The sequence below is a fragment of the Rutilus rutilus genome (genome assembly GCF_951802725.1).
Source record: "Rutilus rutilus genome assembly, chromosome: 25".
Taxonomy (NCBI): Eukaryota; Metazoa; Chordata; class Actinopteri; order Cypriniformes; family Leuciscidae; genus Rutilus; species Rutilus rutilus.
Window position 1 is genome coordinate 10,120,090 of NC_140229.1, and position 23,141 is coordinate 10,143,230.

The window sequence follows — 23,141 nt, forward strand, 5'->3', positions numbered from 1 at the left end:
GACAACGTAGATGCGTTCACACTTTTGGAATGTTGCAATATGCAATAGAAGCCAATCAGAACATATTGGATACTTTAACAGTTGGGTTCCAGGGGGGAAAAAATCTCATTTATTTTCTCCATGGGGAACTGTTATTTTAATCATTTATAACCAGTTATAGTCAGAACTACTGTGAGGTACAAGACTTGTAATCGATGGTATACGCGTCTGTCTACATTACCCATGATTCTCCAAAGAAATTTCTGTCATCGCTCAGCTACTTAGCTCTCTCCGTTCCAGTGTGTGTACACCAGCGATCTCTCGCCATAGCATCCACGACCTCCTTCATCATCTGCAAAAGAACCACAGACTGTCTCAGTATGTCTCACCATCATCATTCAAAGACATTCTCCATTATCGTCACCCACTGGTGCTCACCGCTTCTTACCAGTATCATTTTGTCTTGAGTCTCTGTTCCATAACACAATGCTTCATGGTATTGTAGTTTTTCCCCCTCATTGAAGCCGTTAAAGGGATAGTTCACCCAAAAATGAATATTAGCCCATGATTTACTCACCCTGAAGCCATCCTAGGTGTATATGACATTCTTCTTTCAGACGAAAACAATCGGGAGTTATATTAAAAAATGTCCTGGCTCTTTCAAGCTTTATAATGGGGATGATTGGGTATATTATTTTTTGGAAGTCCATCAAAGCGCATCCATCCATGATAAAAGTGCTCCACACGGATCTGGGGGGTTAATACATTAAACTAATTGTAGTCTATTACTGAATGATAAAATTTGTACATTACACATTTTAGGTAATATAATCAGACTACTTTTTGATTACTTTTGACCTAACTCATTTAGCACATTGATTTGAATAGTATAATCTTCTACCATATTGATAAAAATAAAAAAAAGAGAAAGAAAAATGATTCCATTTGTTTTAGCAACATGAAGTGCATTAAACATTACATTACATCAGGGTTTCCCTATGTAGGGTTATAAAAAAAAATATATATTTTTTATTTGTTTATGCTGTGTGGCCGGCCTCTCAGTTTTCCATGTAATTATAGTCACATGACTAGTGTCCGGTCTGTGTGTGCAATTCCATAAAACGTTTGAGAAAGGAACATTTTAAAGATAAAAAAAGAACAACGTGGGGGAAATTAATTCAGATTAATTTACTGCCATTTTGTGATTATTAAGTAATCATGTAATCAATAAAAAGTAACAGTATTCTGATTTTGAGTATTTTAAAAAGCATCTAATTACAAGTAATTCATTTTTGTAATCTGATTAGGTAATCCAGATTACATCAGTTACTACCCAGCACTGCTTATACTTTTGCCTTTTTGTCTGATTTTCAAATACCTTTTTGCTACTTTTTTGTTTGTAATGTTGTGATTCACCTCGTAGCTGGTTGGTTTGGTACATGGCTTATAATTCTTTCCAAGACTTAAAAAAAAAAAAAAATCCCTATGGGAAAAATACTTGTGAAGAAAGTGAAAAATAGGCCACAAAAAGTAGACTGTTGCTGTTTCGGACCTAATTTGATATTATATTAAAATGATGAATACCTGAAAAACAAAGCATCCTATAAGATAAATAAAACAGTAAATCATATAGTATAAGAACAACTAAACAAGAGAGGTTGTGTGGTTTAGGATTGGAAGAGAAGATGATAACAATAGAGTGATAAAGAAAAAATGATTCAGTGGTTTTTATGAGAAAGCCCATATCACAACTGATGAGAAAAAAAGACTCTTGAGCTCCCCTGCAATCCTGTCATCCAGATAGCCAGTGTATTGTGTGGAAAATGGAAGGAGAAACAAAAGAAAAGAAGAAAAGACGATAGACGAGAGTGCTAGAGGGGCCAGGAGATAGTGAGGAAGTCAGTGACATGAACAAAATGGTAGCCAAGGCAACTGAATTTCTCTCTTTTTCTCTTTTTTTTTTTTTTTTGTCTTTCTGTCTCTCTGGGGCTGTACATAAATCATGTATTTTTTTTTTCTCTAGATGTATGCATCTTTGACTCACTCTCTGCACATCTACATTAGGACCATATCCAGCCACCAAATTGACACTCTGTCAACTCTAAAAGCTTGAGAAGTAGAAATAAACAGGACAGGAGGGGAAAGTGAGGTCATGCTGCATGTGTCTCTGGAAGATTCTCTCTCTCTCTCTCTCTTTTTTAAAATCCTCCTCCAAAGGAGTCTGATAGAAAGACAGTAATTAGCTGAAGGTTGTAGCTCCATATTGTTAATTGTTGGCCTGAATTGTTCCCAGGAGAATTGTCTAATCAAGCCGTCTGATTGAAGCTATAGATCTGTTTATGGAATGTTTTGCACGTTTTGCTTTGTTGAAAGGCCAAACCAGACATTATCCTCTCCAAAAGCAAAAACACCCATAGTCTCTCTTTCTCTCTCACACACACTCAGACACAAACATCAATAATTCACGCATTTGATCTTTTATTTATTAATGACCTTATTGCTGTGCTAGGATTTGTCCGAGCTATAGAAAGTGATTTCTTTTTGTATTTTGGAATTCAATCTGCCAGGCTTCCTCTGAGGCACACGGTGTGCATATCTGCACTGAATCTTTGAAAGATTGAGTGATTGTAAAAAAGATTGAGTGAAAGATTTAGTCAGATGTCAACTGAAAAACCAAAACAAGTCTGGACAGCATGAAGGTGTCATAAAATGATGATATGGCCACAGCGCTGTATCATGCCTGCAGAGCAGTGGTTGATTAATATGGGATTTTCAATGGCCAATGCTAATGCAGACATGGAAAGCAGGGTGGGGGATGCCTGATGCCTGATATATTATACAAATTGATGATGACAAGCGCGACTTTCACAAAAATGCTCTAATTTAAAGGACATTTTATAAATTTTTTATCAAATTTCACTCAAAATATTAGAAAAGTAAGCCTATGTCGTTTGAAAGGACCACTAGCTATATATAGCCTATATAACTTACAATATTGTAAATGTCTTTACGCTCACATTTTGATTAATTTAACACATCTTGCTGAATAAAAGTATTAAAGGGATAGTTCACCCAAAAATGAAAATGCTGTCCTCATTTACTCACCCTCATGTTCATTGTTGTTCCAAACCTGTATGACTTTCTCTCTTCTGCTGAACACAAAAGAAGATATTTTGAAGGAAGTCGGTAACCAAACGACTGATGGACCCCATTGACTTCCATAGTAGGAAATCCAAATACTATGAAAGTCAATGGGGACCAGCAACTGTTTAATTACCAACCTTCTTTAAAATATCTTCTTTTGTGTTCAGCAGAAGAAAGGAAATCATACAGGTTTGGAACAACATGAGGGTGAGTAAATGATGACAGCATTTTCATTTTTGAGTGAACTATCCCTTTAATTACTTTTATTAAAAAATGTTCCTTGACGATGACATACAAAAAAAAAAAAATGGGTGGAAAACCATGGGGAAAATGTTTAAATAATGTGTATACAGATATTGTTAAAAGTACAATTAAAACACGAGGAACAACTAGTTATTCTCACAGTTGTGTGTCGTTTTCTATTTTTTAAGCTTTACCTCAGCTACCGTGGCTTTAAGAATCTCATAAAAAAATGCGTAGGCTTGGACTCATTTAACGTAGCCTACTGATTTTACTACGTAGTAGACAAGAAAGTTACGCATACAACTTTCAGTTCTTTGTAAAATGATATTAGAGTGCGAAACTGGTTAAATAGCTAAATAAACCCGGAGCATCTGAAATCACTCCTGAAGGAATAGCTTGTGGTCGAAAATGTTTATGAAATCTGACCTTCTTTGGTATAAAGACACGCCATACTTTTTTGCTCCCTAATGATGATGTATGGTCCGCAGTGAGTGTCCTCTGCCTTTCATACTTCCGTGTCTAGACGTGTTATTCAAATGGCGTGGATCAATAGTTCCCTTGAGACTCTCTCGGGTTCTGCAGACCCAGGAGAAAACACAATCACATCTATTTACTGGCAATGTTGTTCATAAGCCACTGGATAGTTCTTTGACCTCTACATTTCTAAGTTTGTTGTTAGTATTACTCAAACGTACCTGCACACACGACGCCAAGCACCCAATGCTACTATGGTGCATCCACACTGCCCTCTGGTGGTTAGCCTTTTTATTCAGCCTGTGCGATTCTTTGGAAGTGAGATCCCATTGTTGATTTACATTACAATGTTTTGAGAAAGTTACGCTATATTTAGGACACGACTATTGGACTGACCAACAAGGCAGAATAAATTCAGTGAATACAAAAAAAATGTTCAAACAAAATATGTCCCAAACACAACAAATACTGAAAACAGTAAAACATTATTACATTGAGGTTTTATTTTTCACATTTCCAAATGATTGGAACTTCAACCACCCTGTTAACTGTTCAAAAACTACCTTTGGAGCCACAACATATCACCCTCCTCCTGCCACCGAGCTCAAGTCAAACCCAAATACACAGTTCCCATCAAAACAGCACTGAACAAGCCAGCTGATTAAACCAGCTTGCAATGATATTTCAAGCAAAATATTGATATGATGAGGAAAATAACTGAGCATAAATGCAGATAAACCTGCCAATAAGCCTCATTTTTGTACAAAATTTACAACCGGAATTGTATCTACACATTTATACACAAACACACACAAATGTACAGCTTTGTGAATAAAATAGACATGCTTCTCAGAAGCAGTGAAATGAATTCATGTCCCAGACATTGTAGAGTGTGACACAGCAACATATAACAATGACAGCAATAATAATAATAATAATAACAATCCATAATTGCAACAATCACTAGCATTGCCTATATTATTTACAACTTTGTTTGGTTTTTCATCTTAAATCATATTGCATTGTCAGAAGAGCAGAGTACTGGTGCATTTATCATGATAATACATTATTGCTTAACAGTGAATGAAATCAAAGACTAATGTAACGATAAACAACATATTTCAACAGAACTTATATAATATGGGCTTGTCAGTAAATACTTCACAACAATACGTCACCAGGGTACAATCTTAGTTTAAAAATATAGTCACTGTAACACTAGCTTCATTCAAATGAGGATAAAACACCTAAATACAGAGTTTTAAATCATGTTTAGACAATAAGGTACCTAAATTTGAAGTGCTTGGTAAAACTAAACCAGACCTGCTGTGTTTTGATTAGCATGAGGTGGCTTGTCATCCACATCTGTTTGTTGTAAGCGAAGCTCTGAAGGTGCTAGTTAAAGCTGTCTGCTGTGGTAAAGACTGGACAACAGGAAGCAGCATTATGACTTTCTTTTATAGGCATGGCTTTATGGCTACGCTGGAGTCTGTCTCTGTCACTTTCTCTGTCCATCTTTTCTCTTCTCTAAACACATGCCCCAAAACACACAACAAATGCCATTTCAAAAGTGGCAGTTTTGAACAGCTGCATAAATTTATATGAAATAAACGGACTAAATTAAATGCCCTATAAGGGGTAAAACACTCTAAAACGAATCCCAATGATCCACAGTCTATTAAACCAACAGGACATGGCAGTTTGTTGTTGTTTAGGGGGGGCTAGAAACACAAATAACTGTTCCATTTGCTCTCGTCTTCCGTCGTGAATCTCTCTAAGTTCGTCCTCTGTGACTATCTGCCCTGACGTCGAACTACATCCCAGTTCCCTCACGCCTGACCCCACGTAGCCCGGCTCAGATTTTGGTCTCCGGGCCCTCGGGATCCAAAGCCTGGAAGGAGTTGCGGATGCGAGCGGCCTCGCTAGCACAGAGATGGCCGAAAGCTTTGTTGTACCACTCTGGAGACTTTCCTCTGGAACAGCAAGCAAATATACAGCATTTAGTGAAGTCTAAGTGTACTCAGGTGTAATTTTTAGGACAATTAAGAGATGTACAGCATTCATTACACATGCTTTGAGAAGTACTTTCTAATGAACCAGAGGAATAATTCTGTTCAAATAAAACAAACTATTTAAAGACAGTCTGTTTTATTAAAGAACAAATCACATATGGTATTAAAATATATATATAATTTTATTACACATTTTTTAGGTTGCAGCCTTTCACTAAAATGCTTTAAAATAATAATAAAAAAAATATCCCACATCATTCTGCACTCCATACCCCATAATGACAAAGCAAAAATCAGCTTTGTAATAACTGTTAAAAATGTATATATTAAAAATAAAATTTGTATTTCTTTCTATTTCAATATATTTTTAAATGCAATTTATTCCTGTGATGGTAAAGCTGAATTTTCAGCATCATTACTCCAGTCTTCAGTGTCACATGATCCTTCAAAAATCAATGTAATATGCTCATTAGGACATTTCTTATTATTATCAATGTTGAAAACAGTTAACATTTTTGAATAATATTTCATGGAAACCCTGATTCATTTTTGAAAGATTATTTGATGAATAGAAAGTTCAAAAGAACAGCATTTATTTGATATTTTGTATCATTATAAAATATTAATAATATGAACGGTAGTGTCTTCAATGCACTTACTTCAGATCAACTCTGCATATATGCGTGAGTCTGGACTTGCCAGAGCCACATGGTTCTAGCAGATACTGTGATTCCAGAACGACCCCTCTCACTCCGGCCAGCTGTGGGCTTTCCTCATGGTCGACCGACAACGACACCAGTACACACACCCCTTTTGGCATATCTGTCCTCCACGTCCTAAACAGAAAAGAAAACAACACCTATATAAATCACAGCAAACACTCTTGATATTGACATTCCTGACACATAGGTGTCAATCTGCCAAATGCAAATTTGATTAATTATCGAATAACATGCAATATGCCTGTTACTGTTTGCACCTCACAGCTGCGTATTTGTCAAATGATGTTAAACTGTAATCTTACAGTGATATTCAGGGCATGACCTGGGTGGTCTAATTTGCTTAGTTCAAAGCATTTTATGTTGAAGTAACAGAAGTGTGCTCAGTGAGTCTCTTTCAGTAATACTCCATGAATGCCCAGCTGCTCAGCAGGGGAATGCTAGATCTTTTTAAGACCTCAGCGTTCTGAGAATCACAAGAACCGAATGACGCACAAAAAGCTCTCGCTGCAGATGCTCAAATGAAGCACATGCCTTTATTACAGCTTTAATGGTGTAATCAGTTAAGCTTATTCAGATAGTTGATAATGGGATCAAACATAAGCGCACGGATCCAACAGTAAACAACCCTTTTCACATTTCCGGGCTTCTCAGAAGCGGATGTCGTCATAGTTGGGTAAACTTCTACAGAGGTGAATGGGAGATTACATGAAATATATTTTTTTGTGTTCCCATTTGCTCAAATAACAAAAGAAGAGGGAAAAAATAGAGAGAGATTGATAACGGCAGTCAGAATTGGGTACTATAATACAAAGTATAGTGCTATAAATGTACATACATTAAAACAAATGAAAATATAAAAGTTTTTGTACTCACCTGAGCACCACAAAGTCTCTGCTGGGGTGAGGGGCCATGCTGTTCAGCTCATACTGGTACACTTCCGTCTGCTTGTCCAGAGTTTCCAGAACCTTCCACTGCAGCAGGTTACTGTCCCACAGGTGGCGCTCTCGCAGTATACGGTACAGCACCACTGATGGAGGAGCCTCCACCTCTGCAGAAACACGCCAGCGTCTCAACGGGGTCCCGTCTCCCACCTGCGCGCGACAACAGACTTCCCTCAGACTTTTTATTATGTTGTAGGCTTTTGTTTTTTTTATTGGATAGGATAGACCATGAACTACTTCCCATGCCATGTCTCTGTCTATAATTTCAATATTCACATTACGTGTCCAAACAAATTTGATCCGACGTTCATAATTCACTAAATGTAATCAAGATGTTAAAGAGAGAATTTAATAAATACATTTAAATAAAAAAACAAATAAATAAATGTTTTAATGTATAGTATTTTATTTATTACAAAAGTAAATATTAAAAACATAGTCTATTACATAAATCTGTATCTAAAATTCATTCTTACCTTTTTGAATGATAGCTCAATATTGTCGATGTTTGATCTGGCCACCCAGCCTTTGGTCTTGTCTTTGGCTTCTTTCATCAAATTCTGTATCATGCTCTCCAGATAAGAGTGATATGTACTTTCTTCCTCTTCTTCCTCTTCCTCGTCCGGTTGTGACTGTTTTTTACAGAGCTCGTCCAAAGAGGGCGCCAGCAGCTCAGCTTCCATGTACGAGTTCCTGGACTGAGAGAGCATCTCCTGAGGAATCTGGACAAACCACATAAAAAGAAAAAAAACATTTCAAAAGAAGTCTCCTTTTGTCCTCCAACACTGTTCTTTTAAATAGAGGTCAGTATTTTTTTTATGTTTTTGAAAGTCTCTTATACTCACCAAGGCTGCATTTATTTGATCAAAAATACAGTAAAAAATCTTGAAATATTATTACAATTTAAAATAACTGTTTTCTATTTGAATTTATTTTAAAATGTAATTTATTTCAGTGATGACAAAGCTGAATTTTCAGCTTTTTTTCAAGATTCGATGAAAAGAAAGTTCAAAAGAACAGCATTTATTTAAAAACAATGCAAACGTTTTCACTGTCAATTTTAAACAAATTTAATGCAAGTATTAATTTCTTTAAAAAAAAAGAAAAAAATCGTACTGATCCCGAACTTATTAGCGGTAATGTATTCCAGGGAATCCCATACTGACAATATTACAATGATCAGCTAAACATTTTGTACTTGTTCTGGACACAATTTTACGTACTGTACAACTTCTCATTGCAAACATGACAGAACCTGTATCTCGTACCTCAAACAGCTGATTGCACTCAGCAATCATGTGCGAAAGCCCCTGAGTAGCCGCAAGGTTCTCATTCAGGTCCTTTTGGTCTGGCCGCCCAGTGGCATACTTCCTCTGAATAGACCTGAATGCAATAAAAGACATCATGTGCTTGAGCTTCCATGTGATCCATTATATTTTCACAATATTTGTGGCTGTAAGCATATAAAACAAACGATTAAACCAATGAAAAACATCGGTTACACTTCATTTTGATGTGTCCCTGTTACAGTGTAATTATACATTTAAGCACTGAGTAATATTCATTAACTACATGTACTTACTATAGGGTTAGTGTAGGCTTAGGGTTTGGTTTGGGGGTAGTTGTAAAAGCATGTAATTATGTCTAATTTATAGTTATTACTATAGTAAATACATGTAACGTGTAACAAGGACATTAAAATAAAATGTTACCTAAACACCTCTCATGGTACACTTGATACATTATGAAGAAGTCTCCTAATACCCCCACCCCCCTTTGCCCAGTCTGGGTAAGTCTGAGGTAAAGCTAAACTACCCGTCTCTTTTAAAACGCCCTCCACACCTCCTCCTGTCTCTGGCCCTCAGGGAAGTGTGTCTGCTCTGTGTTCATTAGGGAGCATTACTCGACACAATGATGTGGGAGTTGTTTTTATACATTGAGTTAATAAAACCCTTCACGCCTTCTCACGACACCTCAGGGCCAGGGAGTCCTAATGACAAAGCACACATATCATCCTATAGCTCCTATACAATAATGAAACCCAAGTTTCACCCTTTCTAAGTAGAGCACATGTGTTGGAATGCACTGAAAACGGAACTCTGTTACCTAGGCGACAGGTTATCATTCTTCATGATGTTGAGGTGGAAGAGAGAAGGAGCGAGGCACACTGCCAGGTTCATGGGGGTCATCTGGTTCTCCTCAACAGAGGAAGTGACATCATTTAGGAAACACAGCAGTGTCTGCAGGACATCACGGTTTTCGTCGGCCATGAGCATGATAGCTGCCTGCACAGCCTGTAAGCGTTGTTCTTTAGGGACATCTGGGTAGAATGAAAGCACAATAGAGAGCGTTAGGGATTTGAAAGTACTGGATGTAGCATTTGTGCACATGAGCTGGCAGCAGACAGGAAATGCTTACACTGGTATATGTGGAGGATGGTCTCGCCCATTTTGCTTGTGAGGAGAGGCTCAGGCAGGTCTCTGAAGAACTGTTTGACCATGTCCGCCACGTCATACGCGGACTGATCCTCGTAGTTCACATTTTCTGGGGAGGTTTCACACATTTGTCTGAGAGCCTGAATGCGAGACTTCACTCCAGATTTGCGGAAAAGTCCCACCTGAAGCACAACAAGAAAAGGAAATAATTGTACTTTTTATAAAGAAAATGTGAGAGGTGGCGTTGTGGGTGGTTGCCTGGGTGCCGCTAAGTGGTTGGGTTTTTTGGGTGGCTGACAAATGAGTGGCATTACTATTGCTTGGTGAAATTTTGCTAGCAAAATCCACTTATTTCAATAGGAATCCAGGCGATAGGGGGTTTTAGAAGGGCAAGGGTTTACTGAACAAAAGTCGATGTAAATTTATGGATTTTTTACGTCTTTTTTACGTCCACCAGATGAAAATCGTATGTCTGATTATTTGGAAAAGAAATATCACTCATCTACTCAACAAACCGCACAATTTGAGGTATTGTTCATGACTGCTGCACAAACGTTTGTTCGAAACCTAACCCAAAATATGAGCAATAGTAATAATGATTCGTAATAACGAAGCGAATACATCTCATTTGATCTTGAATTACTAAGACATTAGCATACAGGGAAGAAACACAAAGACTTTGGTTTGTAAACTTTGGCTTTTCTATCTTTAGAAACACAGCAGTCACTGGACTAGACCATCAAGATTTTGAGAGTTTGCAATATCATAGGCTACGTTCACAGTCAGTCCAAATCCAATTATTTGTGTATGCGATTGGAATCAGATCCAAAAATTATTGATGTCCACACTGTGTATCGCAACTGTTCAGATCCGATTTGTGTGAACTTGCCAATGCCAATGATATTGCGTTGGTAGGCATATGCCAACAACAACCGCAACATGGAGGGGTTTGCAATACAGATGTTGTCATATTTACAACATGACAATATGTAGCCTCCGCGCTGGACTACTGAGGCAGCGGCAGAACCATAGGAGGCTGGTATGAGCAGCTTCATTATGCGCTGTCGTCTCCATCGGTTTCAAAACATGTCTCCATTTTAGGCTATTGTCATTTTCTGCTCGTCCGGCACTTTGCAACACCACAACCTTGTTTGTGCTGCGACTTTCAACATGTTTCCTGTAACAACGTCTGATGTTTACGTTTTACGCGACAATCCACGCGAAATCCAGAGCAGTCAAACTGACACGGATTTTCAGAATTGCGATTTAAATAGGATTTCAAACCACATATGAATGTAGCTCGAAATTGATTTGTAAAAATTGCATTTCATGTGATTTTTGGCCGTTCACACTTGCTAAATCTGATCGGATTTCAAAAGGATTTCGGATTTGGACTGACAGTCTGAATGTAGCCTTTGGCTGTGACCTAAATTAGACTGAACCTTATAATCAATCTTGCAAATGTGAATGAAACCGTGTACCTGGTCCAAACACTGGCTCCTTAAAAAGCGCAGGGCGAGCTGTAAGCTTAAGGGCAAAGGGTGTCCGTACCGCTGGACGTGGACAATCAGAGGAACGCCGAAAACCACCTTATCCTTGTAGTCTGGTCCCTTCATTCTCTTCATAAATTTTGGCACTGACCTAAAAACATATATATATGCACAGCATTAAAAAGAGGATATCAGTTTATGTCCATATGTATGTATATAAAGGTCTGTGTGTATAGGATCTGCAATAAGAGTCTTGATATATAATGCAGGAAGGAGTGCGAATGGAAGAGTGCAGAGTTGGAGGGCAGAACTGTGATTTACTGGATAAGACTGTTCCACAAGCTCTGGAGTTTTAACACTTGACTCACTTGACTGAGGAGACACTTTGATCAGTGTGTCATTCAATAAGAGCTAATAACTGATAAGAAAACCCCAACGACACCCCACAGGGACTTTCCAAGACTGACTCATCTTGTGGCTTTAAAAGAATCCTTGACTTATGTATGTAGACTTCCATTCAAAAGTTTGGGGTCAGTCATTTTTTTAAAAGTAATCTGTATTCAGCAAAGATCAGTGACAGTACAAACAATGCATGAAACAAATTATTTTTTTTTTTACTTTCTATTAATCAAAGGAAAAAATCCATAAAAATATTAAGCAGAACAACTGTTTTCAGCATTGATAGTACTAAGAAATGTTTCTTGAGCAGCAAATCAGCATATTAGAATGATTTCTGAAGGCACTGAAGACTGGAGTAATGATGCTGACAATACAGCTTTGCCATCACAGGAATAAAATACATTTTTAAATATATTACAATAGAAAACAGAAATTTTCATAATTTCACAATATTACTGTTTTTACTTTATTTCTGATCAAATAAATTCAGCCTTGGTGAGCATAAATATTAAAAAATATTAAAAAAATATCACCAACCCCAAACTTTTAAATGGTAGTGTACGCTATGATGCTGAATACTTGAAGTCACATTCTTACTCAATGTACTCCATTGGTAAAACATTATTTTAGAATTATCCTAATGATCAGTCCCAAATTTGTTTGTAGGCAACTCACCAAGTCCACCCGTGCTTGTTGGACATGGAGTATTTTTCCATGACTGCAGTGAGACGCAATAAAGAGAATTTCTGCAGCAAGCTAAGCTGGCCAACTGATTGGCTAGATATCTGAAGCGAGATTCCTGATTGGCTGAGGAGGTTTGACATCCTGAAGCTTGGCCATCTAAGGCTAGAAATACAACAAAAACATAAACATTCATGAACATTTGATCATGTAAAGATCATTTAATGCTGCCCTTTAAAGTATAAATAGAAATCTTTTTTGTGTTCTTACACACCAAACCCCAACAAAAATTGTTAAGGGGCAGTCACACAAGATTTTGCATCATGCATTTCAATGATCAGTATTCAAGCAATTTTTCATCTATATCTGATATACATTTATATAAGAGAAGCTGTATGGATATCTAAAGCTTACAAGCTAGTGTGATCGCACTTTAAACACAAATCACTTTAAAGTTTCTCGATATTTGAATGAGCGCCTCTCAGTATATCCATCCTGAAGTCTTACTGTGGTCGTGTGAGAGAAGCTCCCACCCCCGAGTCCCTCCTCTCTCTGGTGCTGGAGGTGTCCGTGCCATTTAACGAAACCCCGTCCCTGTTGCCATCACTCGGAGTGGTCAGGCCTTCGACCGAGGTCCCCTCAAAGTCCAGTGTGATCTGACTGGAAGATTGGCCGTCAATAATCCTCTGGTCCCGCCCCCTGCTGCCCTCCCCCTCCCCTTCACTCTCCGGCAAGACATTTTTGGACCAATGGTCCACGATCTGCTGCAAGCCATTCACATGCTGCAATATGTCATCTAAATGTGGGAATATATCCTCCTTTTCAAGGTCCAATAAGTCCCCCGTGCTCGCATAGAGGTGTGAGCCGGGTACGTTATCGTACACGCTGATTCTGCTTCCCCTCGGGCAGCAGCGCGTCACGGGCCGGAGTTCCCTTCCGCCAACTTTCCTGCACTTATACAGCTGTGGCTCTGAATCCAGAACCTTCCAGTTTCTTTGTCCCTTACTGGCTGGTGTCAGACTCTCGATTGACAGCGCTTTAGGGAAGGTACCAGGTTTGTGATCTTTTGGGATATGCACCAATAGCTCATCATAGGAGCGGAAATCATTTTTGCGGCTCTTTTCAACTGGTCTCCTCCTCTGGGGGGCGCCGGCGAGAACATCAATGTCTTCGAGGTAGACACCTGCACGTTTACCAGGAGGATACAAGTTTGAGACACGTCCCTTCATGTTTGGCGTGCTTCCGGTACTACCGCTGGTCTCCGACTGGCTGCTGGCCTCACTGCTGGCCAACGAATTTGGGCAGTTGTTGGCAGATGGCATGTTTTCAGAGTTTAGAGGCCCGTCGTTAAATATCTGAACACATTGTAGAGTCTTTAACGCCTCTGGCTCGCTTTGCAGAACTGGGCCGCTAATAACCAAAGAGCGTCGCTCTGAACGACCCATCGATGGCCCCCACGTCCGACCCAGCGTCTCCATCCTCCTCAGAAAGTCTTTGGCGCGTGTGCGTCCACGTCGCCTGCTCTTGGCAGGAAGTGAATTGTAATGAGGCAGCTCTCTGGGTAAGTGCAGTGGGGTGAGCGAAGCGGAGTCAGGCATGGCAGCCAATGAGTCTTCACTGTGCAGGGAGCAGATCTCCGGCTCACTGAGGTCTGTCAGAATGCTCTCGCTGCTCACAGTGGTCCGCAGATGCTCACCCACCTCCGAGGGGCTCCGCTCCTCTTCTCTACCCAAGAGGTAATCAATGTCTTGCATACGTGACCAGCGCCGACTGTTCCACTCAAATGTCCATCTATTGCTGATGGCCAGCAGGTCCTCCTCATCAGAGTCCTCACTCTGCGGGCACAAGAAAGCACAGGAATAGACTTAGTTCGTCATATTTTTAAAATTTTTCAGCTCCTAAACTGTACAGTATTTAGTCATTATTCTGTGGTAAAACTAAAAACTGACTTGCAATTCTGATTCATTGGACGATAAAATAGGCAAAAGATCTCACAGTGTTGCTGGACGGTATACAAACTCGGTCCCGGAGGACCACTATCCTGCAGAGTTTAGCTCCAATTTGCCTCAACACTCCTGCCTGTTCTAGTATGCCTAGTAAGAGCTTGGTTAGCTGGTTCAGGTGTGTTTAATTGGGGTTGGAGCATAACTCTGCAGGACAGTGAACCTCCAGGAGCAGGATTGGACACCCCTGCCACAAAGAATATCATTAAGACTTGGAGATGGGCTCTTTTGACTAGGGCCAGGTTGCAACTAACTAGCTTATCAAGGCTCTAGCAACCACCCAGAACTCCTTAGTATAATTATATTAAATAATAAAATAAAAAAGCATAATAATTAAATAAAAGAAAATGTTATGGAACATACTGTACTTTAGTGTACTTTAAATAATGTCTCTTTTTTGCATTACAGTAATGAGAATTATATATATTGTTTGCTTTGCATTAAGCTACCAACAATTATGTTTGGGGATTTAAATATGCTCATAAATTATTTTGCAAATGTTTTTAAAATGAGTCTTAATTTGATCTGCTAATGCAAATGTATAATTTCTTTTTCGTTTTTATTTGGAATTGAATCTTTTTCCCCACAGCTGTTGTCTTTCTTTCTAAAACAAAACAAAAAACCTGACAATTATTTGTATTGCAGTCAAATGACTAATTTATTTATAGTTGTAATTTATTCAGTTATTTAAAAAAAAAATTAAGTGTGATTAACATGATGATATATTGATAGATATTAAGACTTCATTGTACAGATGTAACCAATATGTTTTATAGATAGTAAAGTCCAGATATGTGAGCTCACAGTACAGGAAAGAGCTGTGAATGTCTCTGACACCCTCTTAGCATTGTATATACTTCCACATCCCATTTCCTATTTAAAATATCACAGACCTCATACATTTAAATTGAATAATAGTGATGATGTCAAAAGAGGCTCATGGTATTTGAAAAATGTCAGAAGACTATTTCAAAAACATCCCCTAAGTCATACTAGCTGGTTAGGGGAATTCTCAAATATCATCCAAACAAGAGGACATGAACATAACAGGTATCATATCACCATCTGGATGTGTTAAAGACAGCAACACCCAAAGACCCCTTTCACATGCCTGAGACGTCAGTAGAAGCAGAAATGTCAGAAATGACCTACTGAATGAAATCCACAGCTTACAATCATAATTAGTCTGAAATACGACCCCTGAGTAAACAGTCAAAGAGTCTTGAATGAAGATTAAACTGACACTTCTGTGCTTTAAAACCATCATCAATTCTATTGACTGCGAACGGCTGCTCTTTTTATATAATCTTCTTTGTTATAAGCAGTTCACAAGCCAAAGAGCCATTTTTAAAACCTAGACGGACAGATTTACTCTAAAGAGATTTTTATTTCGCAGACATACCTGCACCATAAACCAAAGCCATTATAGTAATTGTAAAAACTTTGCAGTTTACATAATAGAACAGATATTTCATTTGTCTCTAAAATAAAAGGGTGAATATCATGAAGAAATGTTTTTTCATTATTTAAAAATGTATTTTGAATAGACACTATGAAATTACTTTCATGACAATGAAGGACATTCCCCCCAAAATTCTCATTACTGTAATGCACACAAATCTTATGTATTCAATGTAATGTAATACAGTAATGATATAACTGTTTTCAGCATTGATAATAATAAGAAATGTTTATTGAGCTGCAAATCAACATATTAGATGATTTCTGAAAGATCATGTGACACTGAAGACTGGCGTAATGGTGCTGAATATTCAGCTTTTTTTTAAATAAACTACAATTTAAAATATATTAAAACAGTTATTTTAAATTCTAGTAATATTTCACAATATTGCTGTTTTATTGTATTTCGATCAAATAAATGCAGCCTTGGTGAGACATAAAAAATCGTACTGACCCCAAACCTTTGAATGGCAGTGTAGACGTATATCACGATATACATATATACACACTGTACTTTATACTTTCAATAATACATCTTCATTGTTTGTAAATATGACAGATATTTCTTTGAAAAAAATTTGAACCAAAAAAGAATCGATTAAACAGCCACTTACTTTCTTCTTGGGGAGGCTCACGTCCAGTTTCATGGAGGCACACTTGTTCAGAGTGTTGAGTCGACTGGAAGAGAGAAGACACAGTCACTGGTGCATCCGTCACTCTCATCTCCACCACAAAGAAACCATACAGCCACAGAGAGAGAGAGAGAAAGAGAGAGAGACAATCCACTGTAGATCCTACACTCGTCTAACCTCTGTTTGCCTCTCTACGTGCAGGTATAGATTTCAAGAAACTCTCACTATCTGTGTCCTGATTGGCTGCCGGAAAGAGTGACGGGACAGCTTGGCAGCCGTAGGTTCTAATCTCTTTCAAGACATGGCCATGAATGAATGAGACTCTGATGGGGCTGAAGAAGGAAAAACAGAAGGATAAAGAGCGAGAGAGTGGGCAATCCACCTTCTCGTCCACCTCCTCTTTGATCTAACCCTAAAGCGCCCTTTAACGTTCTCATCTGACTGATCTTCACCCCTGAAGAGTTTTCCTCCACCCCTTTTTACACACACAGACACGATCTTCTTTACTCTACAAAAGACCGCAGACCCCTCACTTCATACCCATTCCAGACACAAACAAGCTATTATTTTACCTATAAAACCAGACTTGTCGTTTTTGACACACTAAAATGTTCCGTCATGACATCAGCTCTGTTAATCAGCTGTCTGCCGAAACAATCTGCTCCACTTTTCAATCTAGATTCCCTAATTAAGCATCCAGGCCCAGATGGCCACATAAATATGCGTAAGTATCGTGTCTGTGGCGTGATAATGAAACGCCATTATCATTCCAGCAGACACCGTCCTTAAGAGTAGTGTGTGTATTCTCTGACAGTAAAGCTGTCAGATCTCCCTAACGCTGTCATTAGTGGCATTAGACAGGGAGACAACCTGCTAGAAACCCTCAACGTCTCAAACCCCGGGCCTCGTTTCACGAAAACACACACAACCATCTGTTAGTAGCCTATCCCGCTACCCCTCCACCCTGCTCTCCCTCAGGCCTTTGAGAGGGACATCAGAGCGGACTCCACGGGGGCTGCATTAGGGATCAAAGCGATGGGGAAGGGGACAGACTTTATGGAGGACATGGGTCAGACAGCTACAGAGGTGAGGTCGCCACCGGGCTAGCACCGCCAAGCTTTCTCGTACTTGTACATGCAGGATGGGGGGCAACTATAGTGTTTCGTCTGGTTGGGTACTGGTCTTAAAAAGAACTGTGAAGTTTCTTCAAACTTGTTTGCTCATAAAAAAGACTTTTGGGAAAAAGGTGTAGTGCGTTTTTATGAATTTTTTTTTACATAAAAACACGTTTGCTTATGAAAAAGAAGAGTTGTTTCAGTGGCAGAGAAAGCTACTGCATCATTGTGCACAATAAGACCAGCAACATCAAATTAGAAAGTAAATGTGAACGATTTTAATTTCATGTTGTCCTTAAAGCTGCCATATTGCTAAACACTGAGCAACATAAACGACCAGAACAACATAGCCATCAGAGCTCGAGTGATTGACAGTAAGGCCTTTGATTTTCACAGCTGTCATTTTAAGTAAAGACGGTGTATCAGATTCCATCCTGTAGACTGCAAGACTCTCAATCTCAACCATCTCAAAATATTGAGATAATCTAGACATTTAGAAACTTACCGGCAAAGAGGCTCCACAAGGTCTTTGTCGAGAAAGTCATGGTCCCTCTTGACTGCGGATATTTCAATGGGAAACTGGGAATCTGTAGGCAGAGACAGGAAGCAGATCACTTTTCTGTCCTGTTCAAGAGGTTTAATGTAACCAACATCTTCAAAAGTTCATATGGATTATGTGCATGTTATTTAATGATATTTTCAAGACATATAAAGCGAATCACAATCATGAATTAAACTAGAAAGGGAGAAATAAACAAATAGAGATAAGTGGATAAAATGTTTCTAGTTCGTCCAGCCAGACATCTGCGGAGGTTCTGCAGAGGATCACAGATCCACAGCAGCTGTGGTGTAATTCTTATAAAGCAAGCGCTATCTCTGGCAGACGCTCCTTCACTGATTACATTATACTGTACACAGCAGACCAGGGTAACACTTTAGAATAGGGTTTCGTCATTGATGAATAACAACACAGGAACAAATGAGTAATGCAATATTAACATTCTAGTAACTACTATTAACAAGAAACTCATCTAATTAGTTAATAATAGCACTCAATTGAATGAGGTAGTTCACTATAAGCTAAACAATAACTATTATTGATCACCTTATTTTGATAGTCCCTTTTGAACAATCTGTTGACTATAAGTAACGTTGCACCTATGTGTCAACTAACTCTCATTAGAGTATTAGTAGACTCTTCTAATATCTGCTATCTTTTTATTGTGATGGTCCTCCAACAGACATTCTATAATTAACTTTGTAAGTATATGTCAACTTACTCTAACCCTAACCCTAACAGTCTACTAATACTCTAATAACACTCTAATGAGAGTTAGTAGACATGTACAGTGGGGAGAACAAGTATTTGATACACTTCCGATTTTGCAGGTTTTCCCACTTACAAAGCATGTAGAGGTCTGTAATTTTTATCATATGTACTCTTCAACTGTGAGTGACGGAATCTAAAACAAAAATCCAGAAAATCACATTATATGATTTTTAAGTAATTAATTAGCATTTTATTGCATGACATAAGTATTTGATACATCAGAAAAGCAGAACTTAATATTTAGTACAGAAACTTTTGTTTGCAATTACAGAGATCACACGTTTCCTGTAGTTCTTGACCAGGTTTGCACACACTGCAGCAGGGATTTTGGGCCACTCCTCCATACAGACCTTCTCCAGATCCTTCATGTTTCAGGGCTGTCGCTGGGCAATACGGACTTTCAGCTCCCTCCAAAGATTTTCTATTGGGTTCAGGTCTGGAGACTGGCTAGGCCACTCCAGGACCTTGAGATGCTTCTTACAGAGCCACTCCTTAGTTGCCCTGGCTGTGTGTTTCGGGTCATTGTCATGCTGGAAGACCCAGCCACGACCCATCTTCAATGCTCTTACTGAGGGAAGGAGGTTGTTGGCCAAGATCTTGCGATACATGGCCCCATCCATCCTCCCCTCAATACGGTGCAGTCGTCCTGTCCCCTTTGCAGAAAAGCATCCCCAAAGAATGATGTTTCCACCTCCATGCTTCACGGTTGGAATGGTGTTCTTGGGGTTGTACTCATCCTTCTTCTTCCTCCAAACACGGCGAGTGGAGTTTAGACCAAAAAGCTCTATTTTTGTCTCATCAGACCACATGACCTTCTCCCATTCCTCCACTGGATCATCCAGATCTGGGCCTGGACATGCGCTGGCTTGAGGAGGGGGACCTTGCGTGTGCTGCAGGATTTTAATCCATGACGGCGTAGTGTGTTACTAATGGTTTTCTTTGAGACTGTGGTCCCAACTCTCTTCAGGTCATTGACCAGGTCCTGCCGTGTAGTTCTGGGCTGATCCCTCACCTTCTTCATGATCATTGATGCCCCACGAGGTGAGATCTTGAATGGTGCCCCAGACCGAGGGAGATTGACCGTCATCTTGAACTTCTTCCATTTTCTAATAATTGCGCCAACAGTTGTTGCCATTTCACCAAGCTGCTTGCCTATTGTCCTGTAGCCCATCCCAGCCTTGTGGAGGTCTACAATTTTATCCCTGATGTCTTTACACAGCTCTCTGGTCTTGGCCATTGTGGAGAGGTTGGAGTCTGTTTGATTGAGTGTGTGGACAGGTGTCTTTTATACAGGTAACAAGTTCAAACAGGTGCGGTTAATACAGGTAATGAGTGGAGAACAGGAGGGCTTCTTAAAGAAAAACTAACAGGTCTGTGAGAGCCGGAATTCTTACTGGTTGGTAGGTGATCAAATACTTATGTCATGCAATAAAATGCAAATTAATTATTTAAAAATCATACAATGTGATTTTCTGGATTTTTGATTCCGTCTCTCACAGTTGAAGTGTACCTATGATAAAAATTACAGACCTCTACATGCTTTGTAAGTAGGAAAACCTGCAGGACCATCAAAATAAAGTGAAACCTTTTTTTATACTTCCCAGAGGACTACTAAGAACTATGTTCATAGTTAATGTGAATAATGCATAATGTATAATTCATTCTACAATGAAAATCGTGGTAACCCACTAGTAATGATTCAAGAATTACCAAATCATTCAGAAGGAATAATTACTTCTTTGGGACAGTATTCTAAAGTGAAAAGCATGATAACTCTCTAGTAATGACTGAAGTCATTGTAAGCTTTTGAGGTTTTTGTAAAGTGTTACCCAGACCAGCTCTGAAACTGAACCATGAGTAATCGTTCACTCGAAATGACTCAAACAAATGCAGACAATTAGCCAAAAAGCAGAAAAAAAAGAGACAGATCAGGATGAACACTAAGGTATTTTCCCAGTGGAATATGGGAGTTAATTTATGTCATAATGGCATAATAACCTCACAAGGCCAAAGAGAGCTTTTTCCATTTTCTCATGAGAGCCAAGCTATGAATTTACATGGCATTAAATATAGAATTGTTGACATTTTATCGCTCATTGACGTAAAGCATCATAAGGAGGAGTCAGGGGAACAGAGAGAGAGAGAGCAGTAGAGAGAACAGTATCCTCTCGACCCCTTTGTTGGCCTATGCGGAAGACTGAGGCAAAGGCCTGTATTTTCCCGGCAGTGATAATGAAGACTTTTTCCCATGACCTCTTCCTCCCTTTGGATAGAAACTCTAGTCTGCAAATAGCTTGCCGTGGCCCTAAAATGACCAGAAAAGATAAAGAGGGAAGAAGAAAAATGTGCTGACAAATGGAGCACACAGCTGTATAAATGCAGTTTTTATTCCATATGTCTGAAGCGGAAAATCAAGAATAATTCAGCTTGTGATCACTGCTTGGCTTCTGTCTGCCCAGCTGAGGTGGGATGAGATAGGTGTGATCTCAAACTCAAAGCAACTCTCTCTCTCTCTCTCTCACTGCATTCCTGATTTTTTACCGTCACTTAACCTCACAGCTGCAACCACACTGCAGACATTAGTTGAGGCCACAGAATCAACGAGCAATTCTTTGACATCTGTGTCTATGTTTATAGATATTAATCCCATTTCTTACCCTCATAAAGTTGGGCATACTGTGGGAATCCCGCCGCCCTCAGCCAGTCACATGCTTCCTTTGCCTCGATTTCTGAAAAGAAACAATGATACAATTCTTCAGCAGTTTATCTCTTTAACCTGATTAACTCTTTAGTTTATCTTTCAACCTGATCTCACACACATGCTCATGGACACACTATTGATATATATAATTAAACATTAAAAAGTATATTTTTATGATATATTTATCTATTTTTATCTATTTTAATGACATTAAAAAGTATTATATATTCATAAGCAGCACAACTAGCATCAATAAGAAAACAAAACCAGCAAATACACAAGTAAAGAGCATGAAGAATGCTTGTGTGTTTTTTCTCTGTTTTTTTTGTGTCTGGATCAAGCGGCAACCTCTCCGTCTTTCTCTTGAAACCGGGAAGAACAGGGAAGTGAGTTAAACTGCAATTCATCGACTGGCCGCTTGAGGCTGGATGCAAAAGTGAGTCAAATCTGTATCTCCCCCATGTTAAAATGACCAACTTTACAGCAGAAAAAAACATGTTTACAGCCTGGTGCAAAAAGTGGTTTTGGTCTATATAGCCAATTTTGCACTTCATGACAACTGTGAGGAGGGTGAATTTTTTTATAACTTATCCGTTTAAATGTTATTACGCCTTAAAGTTCTGCATAATTAAGGTAGTGGTCACTTGAGTGACAGGTGGATTGCCGCTGCTGTCACTACTAGCCGTTTGTCTGCGGTTAGCGCCACGTTACTTCCTCAGCCGATTTGAGAGGCGGCCAAAATCAGAATTTAAAATGGACTGAATAAAGCTCTCTACGAACTTGACGTGTGATGCCGTGCTGGCTGACATGTTTGCGCATGAATCACAAGCTCACAGCAATGTTGTAAGTTAATACACTTTTAACTAGCAGAATAATGCAGCAGCACAATACACAGTCTCACTTTTTTTTCTATGGTCTGGATCCATTTACACCACATTTCAATAGCCATGTTTCTAACCAATTGTTTTTTATTCGAAAAAAGTTTTAGCTGATGGAAATGCCATTTAAGTGTCACAATCTTTTCCCAATTAACTTAAGCGCATAAATGCTATATCAATACTTTAAATGTCGCAAAAATTTAGTTTAGAAACAGGGCTTTATCATAAATAAATGTCACATGACAGAATTAGACTACATGAAGCGTCCGTGTTCTGGGTGTTGCTCTGATTAAAGCACAGTTTCTCTGTAATGTTCAAAGGTGCATTAAATCTATTATATAATTTAATTATACATACAATTATTTTATTACTGTTGGTATTTGGTAAGAATAAGATGCATTACAAAAATAAGGATGAATGATGTTTGAGAGGTAATACATTTTTTTTTCTAGGTTACAAATCATAATTTGATGTTCCTTTTATGATGTTTCCTTTTTTACA

The 23,141-nt window shown here is 38.8% G+C and overlaps 1 protein-coding gene across 3 annotated transcripts in view; it reads right to left on the reverse strand.

The window, feature by feature from the left end:
- Nucleotides 1-4,321: 4,321 nt before the first annotated feature.
- Nucleotides 4,322-23,141, reverse strand: part of stard13a (StAR related lipid transfer domain containing 13a) — a 73,689-nt gene continuing 54,869 nt past the window's right edge. For all 3 annotated transcript variants that reach the window (XM_084400607.1, XM_084400606.1, XM_084400608.1), the window contains 13 exons: nucleotides 21,719-21,790; nucleotides 18,237-18,318; nucleotides 16,599-16,662; nucleotides 13,028-14,355; nucleotides 12,515-12,685; nucleotides 11,432-11,591; nucleotides 9,934-10,132; nucleotides 9,622-9,835; nucleotides 8,784-8,898; nucleotides 7,992-8,237; nucleotides 7,448-7,665; nucleotides 6,512-6,688; nucleotides 4,322-5,813 (listed from right to left, as the gene is read on the reverse strand). In XM_084400607.1, the coding sequence (XP_084256733.1) occupies nucleotides 5,696-5,813; nucleotides 6,512-6,688; nucleotides 7,448-7,665; nucleotides 7,992-8,237; nucleotides 8,784-8,898; nucleotides 9,622-9,835; nucleotides 9,934-10,132; nucleotides 11,432-11,591; nucleotides 12,515-12,685; nucleotides 13,028-14,355; nucleotides 16,599-16,662; nucleotides 18,237-18,318; nucleotides 21,719-21,790 (3,164 nt within the window). In that variant the 3' untranslated portion in view covers nucleotides 4,322-5,695. The remainder of the gene's footprint in view (nucleotides 5,814-6,511; nucleotides 6,689-7,447; nucleotides 7,666-7,991; nucleotides 8,238-8,783; nucleotides 8,899-9,621; nucleotides 9,836-9,933; nucleotides 10,133-11,431; nucleotides 11,592-12,514; nucleotides 12,686-13,027; nucleotides 14,356-16,598; nucleotides 16,663-18,236; nucleotides 18,319-21,718; nucleotides 21,791-23,141) is intronic.